Source organism: Sinocyclocheilus grahami, unplaced genomic scaffold (genome assembly GCF_001515645.1).
Source record: "Sinocyclocheilus grahami isolate Dianchi unplaced genomic scaffold, SAMN03320097.WGS_v1.1 scaffold177.1, whole genome shotgun sequence".
Taxonomy (NCBI): domain Eukaryota; kingdom Metazoa; phylum Chordata; class Actinopteri; order Cypriniformes; family Cyprinidae; genus Sinocyclocheilus; species Sinocyclocheilus grahami.
The window spans coordinates 1270655-1280826 of record NW_015505356.1 but is presented as its reverse complement, the minus strand read 5'-3'; the positions used below and the strand labels follow the sequence as shown (position 1 = coordinate 1280826).

At 37.8% G+C, this 10172-nt stretch overlaps 1 protein-coding gene across 1 annotated transcript in view; it reads left to right on the top strand.

Moving 5' to 3' along the window:
* The first annotated feature begins 636 nt into the window (after positions 1 to 636).
* The window catches only part of LOC107593945 (agrin-like), a 299089-nt gene continuing 289553 nt past the window's right edge, over positions 637 to 10172 (top strand). The window contains exons 1-2 of the mRNA XM_016283847.1: positions 637 to 1088; positions 2348 to 2609. Coding sequence (XP_016139333.1) covers positions 888 to 1088; positions 2348 to 2609 — 463 coding nt within the window. The 5' untranslated portion in view covers positions 637 to 887. The remainder of the gene's footprint in view (positions 1089 to 2347; positions 2610 to 10172) is intronic.

Below are 10172 nucleotides of genomic sequence, written 5' to 3'. Positions count from 1 at the left end.
ATATATATATATATATATATATACACATACATATACATACATATAAAGCACATGTAAAGCACATGTAAAGTAAAGTAAAAGACAAGTAAAAAGATAGCAATGAAATAAAATTAAAAAACCCTGAAATGTTTACATACATTAATACATTTAACAGCTTTCTTGTTTAGCAGATTATAGATTTTAGGTATTGCTGAACTTCAGATTTCAGAAATAGAAAAAGTAGTTTATAATCACAATACTTGCATTTCTGTATACTAAATTTTATTTATACTTGAATTTATTTTCGTGAAATTACCTTAAATTAATATTAACCCAAGAATTCTGTCTTGATTTACTCATAAGCCTATTAAAAATAGCTCTAAAATGCTAATACTTTTTCGGGTTGTAGGACTACAAACTAAACATTTCTATATTTTCAAATGAGTTTAAATGAAAAGATCACTGTTAGTTAAAGTTTTCTGTTCACTCCATCTGTAATCCTCTGGACCGGTTCATTTGTCCGAATTGGCGCAATCTCTCCAAGGGGTGGCGTTTTACACCCGCTTCTCTCCAGTGCGCTTGAAATCACCCCCTCCGTCGCTCTTATCAGCAATTCAGATTGCATGCAAATGCCCTGTGAAAGGAGCGTCATTCTGAAAGGACAGCGAGTGCGTGCGCGAGGGGGGTGAGCAGAGGCTTTCCTCGTTCCTCTCTCTATTCTTCTCTGTCTGCCGGCTGATGCTCGCGCGATCACTCAGCGCAGATATGAGCGCAGATCGCAGAGAAGTTTGAAGAACGCAGAGAGCAGCGCGCGGTCGGATTAGTATTTCCATCAAACTTGCTGCAGAACTCGTCCGGCGTTTGCATTGAGAGGTCTTTACTTTCTCTTTTAACCGTTTGGTTTGACCATGGGCTCTTTTTGCAGAAAGGCGTTTTATTGGCCCGTTTGGTCATTTGCTGTTGGTTTTGTGCTTTTGAGTACGCGTTGTCATGGAAGTTGTTCAGAAAAGGAGCTGGAAAAACGAGAAGAAGAGGCGAATATAGTTTTAACCGGGACTGTAGAGGAGATCTTGAACATGGATCCAGTGCACAACACTTATTCCTGCAAGGTAAGACTTTGCGCACCAGACACTCTTCAAATGCATCAAAGTGAAAGTGAAAAGGTAAATATGTACTTCATAACACATCGTATCAAAAGTCTAAGCTTATTCTTTAATACCTGTGGCTACTGTGCAACTGTGTTGCAATCTATATCACCTGTTAGACATGTAGACACAAAGCTACCAGTCCAATATTTGAGTTGTCCTGGTCTGAAACTCGCAGCATATAATGTTAAAATGCTGTCTAAATGGGCACTTCACTAGGTTTTGAGCCTAATAAATCATGAACACCAGGGGTTTCAACCACTCTTTGCAATATCAAATTGCATACAACTATAAATAAAAGGGATTTTTAAAAACTCTTCCTAATCGGTTTTTCTAACGTGTGGACATTGGTTCTGCTCAGTTGATGAAAAATGTCAACCTCCTCAGTCCCACTATGACCCACTTGTAATTTGAGCTTTCATACACCAGGAACCTGAACCTCAGCCTTTGCAGTGACTTGATGTCCTTTCAGGTTCTATTAGTGCTTCGGGTTCAATTATCTTCAGTTATCATGTAATCATGTAATCAAGGCTTACTTTGTTGGATGTAACTGAATGCGGTCACATATATCAAAGTCTTGCAGAAACTAATCAGTAGGACATAAAAAATGTGAAAATAAGAATAATCTGAAATTGCAGCTCTTCCCACCATCATTTCATTGTGTTACAGAAGAGATATGACACTGCAAAGCTTACACGTTAAAGTTAAAAGTTCTGAGACATATAGTGAAAAATGCTTCCTTTTTGCAGTTTTATAACTGCAAAACTGCATAACAGTTTGAATGAAAAGTTTATTTGAAAAATATACCTTTTTTTTTAAATTTGCATTCAATAGCTCAGCCACAATTTTGTGTAAAACCTGATGATCATGTTATCCATCACTGAACATCTGACCACCAGGAGTTCACATGGTCACGCTTTGGATGTGACCTATGAATAGTGCAGAATTTGATATTTCTTATTCATTTCACATTGTAACTTCTTGTTTTAAGTATTTTAAAATCCTTTTAATGTGGTCTCACACTTTTTGGACCCCCACTGTGATATATATATATATATATATATATATATATATATATATATATGAATCAGAAATGCAGAGTTAGACTGCACAGTCTTATGCAACTGGCGGTAGGTGGCCGCTATGGAATGTGCAAGAAAGTGACCTTGATCTGCTGGAAATGGTGTTTTCTTAATCTCATGTAGTCTTTCCCCTGTCTGAAGGTCAGGGTATGGCGTTACCTAAAAGGCAAGATCATGGTGAACGGAGAGGTGCTGCTGGACGGAGGAAACAAGGTGATGATCGGCGGTTTCGGAGACCCCCATATTTGTGATAATCGGGTGGCTACCGGAGATACGCGCATTTTCTTTGTCAACCTGTCTCCTCACTTCATGTGGCCGAGCCACAAGAACGAACTGATGCTCAACTCAAGCCTGATGAGGATTACTCTCCGCAACTTGGAGGAGGTGGAGCACTGCGTTGAAGGTAAGAAACACTTTTCTGACTCAGCATAAAGCTGTAATTCACATCTTCTGGCCGTGTAGAGATTTGAGAGTTCGAAAGCTCCCGTGGTGGTGATGGTGGTCCTGATTGCAAAAGCAGGTGGTGTTTTCTGCTCTAACTGCATCTTTATTCTACCTAATGAAGCGACTCGCATTTTGTGACATTACATTAACAACTTACATTATATTAATACAGCAGTCATGGTGTTCTAAATGAAACTTTACCCATTTTATTTCTTCTCTCAACTTTTTTTGATAGCCGGCAACACTTATTGAATTTTTGAGCCCCAGGGCCTTAAACACAAAGCATATCATGTGCGCCGTCACTAGTAATCAGCCACTGACAGTCAGTGCTCTCGAAGGAGGGTGTGTCTGTTCGCTAACTGAGCACCTCCAGGGCCTTTGACTAACCTGAGTGAAAGTCCAAACCTCTACCTTTCCTTGAGGGAAATCATTTATAGAGTTAGAGTGGAGATACTAAAACATAACCGCAGAGCTTCAAGCTATGGGGCCCTCGCAAGGGTCCCTGTATCTGTGTTAGGATGGCATTCACTGCTTATTTCCACCTTCTCAAAGCCAGACTGTCAGAAGAAAGTTTGGCTCTGTGGGAAAGAATAGTTGAATGAATAAGGCCAGACTGATGTCCAAACTTCTGTGTCTTTTCGGTTTATTAATGTAAATTTGAAATAGTGGTTGTCCTTGGCGAATGGCGAGTTCCTTTTTCCATTTTGTAAATCAGCAGTGCTTGTAGATTAATCTTGTTTAGTGTTCCACAATGCTGGCAACCGTGCAAGTAGAGAATATACACATTAGTCTGGAATGCAACAGAGCATTTGAAGCTAACATCACTCTTATAGGTCCAATCGATTCTGTAAATCGGCACTCTGCATCCTCTCTGTTTGGCAGGTTGTATTGTCTAGACTTTTGAATCATCAAGTCTGGTCCAGTTTTCAGCTTTTTCTGGAAGAGATAGCTTGATAGACTTTTAAAGTATCCCTATTATGCTATTTGAAGGGTTTATAATTTGGTTTTGGGAGTCCCCAACAAGAGGTTTACATGCATGCAAGGTCAAAAACATGTTTATTTTATTATAACATGCATTTAATTTTACCTTATTCAGCCCTTTACGAACACCTTTGCAACTGAATCGCCATTGGCTAGTACATTTTTTTGTTTACTCGCCAGACTGATAAATATATACTGTACATACACATATACACACACACATACATACACACACATATACACACACGTATATATACATATATATGTTTGTGTAATGGCACAGTTTTATAAATATCTGAAAGTACACTCTTAACATCAGTCAGTCAAGCATTATAATATGATAATCAATGTTATTTAATGATAGAACTTTTGTAATTAGAATTAAAACTTGATAACCATGTATGAATGCATATTAGTCATTTTAACCGAACTTCGGACTGGTGCTAGTGCTTTTTTGGTCATTCAGTGTTTCTGTAAAAAAATATTTGGGGAAAACCTAACAAAAATACTAATTACATAATAATGATACGAATTCTACTAATAAGAACAATATAAAACGCACCAAGGATTAATGAGCTACTGGATTCATGAATATTAATCAGGTTGTGTGCGCGTTCGCTCGAACTGATTTGCTGAAATCAAAACAGGGACGATGATAAGTGAGCACCAGCCAATGAGATTGCCGTTTGTGCATTAGTTCCGCCCACTACCAGAGAAAGCGTTAGTTCTTAAAAGCTGAAGAATTCCAAAAGGAACTCCGTTATTTTGACAGCAAAATACAACAAAGAATATCGTTTACATGTAGCGCGCATAGCTAGAGCGTGAATTCTCTCTCTCCCTCTCTCGCTGCGTGTGTGTGAAACAAAGCGACTGCGAGTCGTGCGCCTTCACACTAGAGTTTACGGTATTTTAAACACAGGTGCGTTGCACATCCATTCAGTTGAACTGAAAAACAGCACAGATCGCTTGACGAAGAGTGAAACTCTGAAGCGCTCAGTCAGAGTGTTCTGTGAGTGAAAATATATCTGTGCTAAACTTATACTTGGCCTCCAACTCACACACTGGTGAGTAAAATCTAAAAATTTGTTAGCAATTGGCTAATATTAGACATCATTTAGTCGCCAGAGTGAAGATTTAGTCGCATATGCGAGTGATTTGCAATGTAGAGGGTTGCTTATTTCTCAACGAAATGAATCATTTGATGATTCATCTTTCCAAACCCCACCTTTGCGTGAAGCTACTCTGCTCTGATTGGTCAGATGACCCAGTCTGTTGTGATTGGTCTACTGCGTAAAGCACATGTCGGAAACGGAACGCCCATCACCATTACGGTTTATCAATAATACATCCTATTATGATAATCATAGTTCTCCACTCGGTCCTAAAAATAGGGAAAAAGTTGTTTTACACTTCTGTTAGTGAACCGGACCCACAGCTTGGTAGTAAAGACCCAAACAATAACGGTATATGTGTTACCCAAACACAGACATGGAGTACTGATAAATCACTGCAGTTTGTAAACCAACGTATTGCTCCATCCTTTATCATGACTCCAAGTAATAAGAACGACATACATTCTATATTATATTATATATAGGGGCTCTTTAAAATTTTGAAACCATTTTGTGGTGTTTTTATGTGTCATTTAGGGGCAAGTATATCTGAAGTGGTTAACATTTATTGAAATAACAGCATTAGATTCAGTTTACTTCCTGGTTAGTGTTAATGCACAATTCTGCACCTCCATTGAAAGTCCATTCCTCCAAAACTTTGAGGCTTTAAAAAGCTCATAGACGTAGACATTTAATTTAGGTTTAATTTAGGCTTTTATTTATGTGGAAATTGACCAACTCATACATAGAGCACATCAAATATGGTCAACGGAAGCACAAACGTTTGCTTGACGTGTGAGAATCAGTGAAATCTGTTCTTGCGTGAACCTTTGTTCTTGCATGGCAACAGATACGGTTGAGCTTCTGTTTCTGAAAGAATTCGTATTTTTGGGTGAGCAATGCCTTTAAGTAAGCCAAACAAGCACAAAACGTCCCTTTTCTTCTCCTTTTTTTCTTAGTTCTCTGGTTTTTAGTGCTGAGCTTTTTGGCACAAGCCACTGCTTGAGGGGAGCCTGTCTTTTTTGAGGCTGTTTTCTAAAATCTTAAAAGGTTTGATGAAGGGGCAATTTAGGAGAGTACCGTATTTTGCATTCGCACATGGCGGGCAAAGTGTAAGGCCACTGAAAATAATGCTGCTCTGGCTAATGAGAGGCCATGTGCTTCATATAACAAATGTGATTCTTTTTATATTGTAATAGGATTGGATCTCATTTTGCACACACGATGCTCAAAATATATGCTATACATAGCAAACAGCTGTGCTTAGAATGGCCAACAATTTGGTTTAACACGCAGCTTGCAAATTCTAATTCTGAGTCTATAAACAGAGACTGTGTTCAAAACATTCAGAAACACTGGTTCTGACCTTGCTTTTGACATGGTTAGACAAGTATACTATAAACCAGGCCTTCAATAAAAAGTGCTGCCCTGCAGGCTGAGTGACTTGGAATAGTGCCTAATGGTGTTCGTTTTGTGTTGGCTAAACTGATTTGGGAATTTGATGTTATCCATCCATTATGTAATAAAGCATGACCTTTTAGTGAAGTTTATTTTTCCTTTCCTTTGTCACTGCTTTGTAACCTTGTTTTAGACCTTAAAAGAGAGTGTGGGGTGGAAAGAACAAGATCGTACCTGCCAGCCTGTTGAGTGTATCATCTCCTCTCTCCTCACCTCTGACAGGTTACATGGCACTGACAAATGAAGAGATTCCTAGCTGAAGTTTAGAATACTGCCGTCAAAGACAAAGTTTTCTTAAGGGGGGAAAAAGCGTTGTTGATAATGACAGGATTGGGAGGGTGAAATGTGATAACGAGAGCGCAACAAGAAATTCTTGATACAAGTGTAGACTGGAACGCTTATAGGAGAGGCGTGAGTTCTCACTCCCACCCCGTTTGCTCTTTGCTGAAACAGACCAATTGGGTTCTTACGTGAAAAAGCACTTGGGTTAATACGTTCATCTGGCAAAAATACACCAAATGCATCTGTGGAACTTCAAATGAGATGTTTAGAAGAATGTCTGAGCTCCTGATAGTTTTGTGAAGCTTTTTTGTCCTTTTGGAGCTTGATGGGCCCTGGTCCCCATCCATTTTTATTGAATGGACTTCTATTTATATGGAAAAAAAATAGTCATACAGGTTTGGAATGACATGAAGATGAGTAAATGGTTTTATTGAGTGAACTAATCTTTTAAATCCTGTTTTATTCCACAGCTGGAATTGTGCGTCACAAGTCCAGTGGTTGAATCTGGAAATCTGCAAACAGAGTACTCAGAGAGATTTTGCCGTTGTTTGTTCAATCAACAAATCAAATGTTCTCCTTTCTCTGAAGTTGGCATGTGCGAACATGCCACTTTCCAGTGTTTCTGTGACTTTGTTTGCATATGTGAATGCTAATTCATTAAATGCCAAACTGCACAATAGTGGAAGCTTGCGTTGTGCTGGAAGATAATCGTTTAAACCAAAGTGGACCTGTTTCAAACTGTTGTGATCCCTTGCATTTCTGATCTCTGAATAGAGTGAATTAAGCCAGACGAAAAAAGAACAGCTGGAAAGCATAGGAAAGTTGGAAAGAAAAAAAATATATGTTATGGCTTCATGTGTTAAGTATTGCAGCAGCTTTTAAACTTGAGGAAGAAGTATTGAAACTTAAGCAAAGAGAATGAAAGCATGAAGAAGCATGATTTATTGTAGCAATGAGAAGTCAGATTACTTTTGGTGAATCTGTTCATTGCAGTGAACCTGTTCTAAAAATCCAAATCACTGATCCATTTGAGGTATCTCTCAAAAGTATTTCCAGAAATTGTTAAATGAATAATTGTGAAGGCTTAAGAAATTGAGCTTATCATTATTGATATACCAAAAACATATCCACCCTTACAGATCAGACCAGATCATTAAAAAATTGGTTCAAAAGAATGATTAATTTGTGAATAGGTTATCATTTATGATTATGTGTTAGAATCTTGTACCTGCTGTAATTTTTATTATTGTTTTTTTCAGATCAACATTGAATGGACAAATAAATCCCTCCCGATTTTCCTTCAATATGTACATTTATATGCACTCATTTTCGGAAATTTCAATTAATGCTATCCAGTATAAGATTCTGAAAGTTTACAAGCTTAATTTTTTCCTGTTGATTTAATTATTTCAATCCTATCTAAATTATATTTGGATCAAACTCGTTTTTACATAAGGGTTTTTCAGTTGGATTATAAACTATTTTTTGGGTGCATTATGTAGCTAAAGAACAGCAGTAATGTAGATTTTCAGTTTTTTTTTAACTTCTCCTCTGATCTGTCCCTCAGTTTTCTGCCTGTCATGAGGGCACCCTGGTTCAAGGGACCCAGTTCAAGTTGAGCTTTAGCCTGAGGATAGAGAGTCCAGTGCTGGTGGTCTGTCATGATAATGAGTGCAGGCCATCCAGTTGAACTCTCTGGCTTGAGTGTGTGTGTGTGTGTGTGTGTGGCAGGTTTGGGAATGAGAATAGCAGGTCTTTGGGCACACTTCCCTTTTATTCCGGCTGTTTGTGTAAGGAGGCACTCAGCCCCGAGCAGGTAATGATTAATAGATCTAGCATAATTGAGGTGAAGGACTTCCTCCACCCATTGTTAATGGTATTAGGATGAGAATAATTGGAGAAGGGCCCTCTCAGAAAGGGGCTTTATTTAAAAGTGTTATTTCAGGCTGATCTCCCTGAGCCTGACTTTAGCCCAGGGATTTCCAAATGTGTTTTATGAGATTTGGGAGCCCAGCCATCGGTGAAATGAGCTGAAAGCCTGTCGGCACCATAACACGAGTATCGAGGGGCTGAATGATCTATAGGAAATGGCTGTGATGCGTCACTGAATGGTTATTTGCAAATGAGCGATTCTAGGTGCATGTGTAGGTGACTAGTCTGAACAGGAAGTGGATTAAGGTTTGTAGATGCCATAATTAGTATCTAATTTTTCACTCAGGTTATTTAGTCTGTGATTATAGCGTTGAAGTTTTCTTAAATGTATAAGAGAACTTTGGTCTCCATTGAAGGCTTGATGGGATGTATAGGCTCATCACTTTAGTTCACCTGCCTGGGCAAAAGCACTTCTTTGTCTGCGTATTCAAGGGAAGGTGTTTTCCAGCATGTTGTGTTGCTGGGACTTTCTCTGTGGAACATGATTAGAAAACGGATTTACTGAGAGGCTAGAGAAACTGAGAAACTGCGAAAAGATAACTGAAGTAAGAAGAAGGGACAGAAGGCTGAGAATTATACCTGTTAGAGTTTCCCAAGTTATTACATTTTAAGATTTTAATTAAACCCTGAAACCTCCACACTTGCTCGGAATACTAATTAAGCTTTGGGAATGAGATAGCTGTGAAACAAAGGGATAAGAGTGTTTTGCAGCCCTCTGCTCACCTCTCTTTTCACTTTATATTCTCCTCCTTCCTGTAGAAAGGACGAGAGTTTGTCTTGGCAAGAGTTCGAGTGTGTGTCTGGTTTAATCTCTTCAACAGACATCATTGTTTAAGCAACACATGTCGACAGTCTTAAAGTCAGATTGATTTCATAACGCAAAGTTAAAAAATGTGAGGAATTCATTGTTAGATCTGTTAGATTTAAGGAAATAGAGTCAGAGTGGGGCAACTGCATTTTTATTGACCTTTAAGTAATATTTTTGCCGTATCACCTCTACAGGAATGCAGTGAATGCTTGATATAGTGCACAGATTGTTGAACTGATGCTGATGTCATCACAACAAAATGTGTTTTTTTAATTAATAAAAAACATTTACTTAAATTTATAGTAATTATTTAAAAAGTGCTGTCAAACGATTAATCGCGATTAATCGCATCCAAAATAAAAGTTTTTGTTTACATAATATATGTGTGTGTACTGTGTATTTTATTATGTAGATATAAATACACACACATACAGTATATATTTTGAAAGTATTTACATGTATATATTTATATTCAGTGAAGAGCAGGCAAAAGCACGCACATCGATCTCAACTGGGTGCTCGACCAAAAAACAAGTAGAAATATTTTAGACGCAAAGTCGGCAACACCAAAGCTCCAAAAGTATCAAAAAATTTATTTTTTAAAAAGACTGTCGCATAGCATATGTGACGTTTCGAGCACGCAGGCTCTTCATCAGACAAATGAACAACACTGATATCGCAAACTTTATAAGCCTACCTCCAGGTGATTAAAGGTCACATGACCATACAATATTATCATGATAATAATAATACCAAAACAATAACAAATCAACCAAGGAGAAAAACATAGAAACCAAAAATATAAATAAATCAAAAACATATATAAAGCTATGCAAAATACACAAATGCAATTCTCAAAATATTATTTAATGACATTAATTGATGCCTGCCTGGGTACATAAATACAAATCAATGACCACAAAACGTTATTTATTATATGTAGATAGAT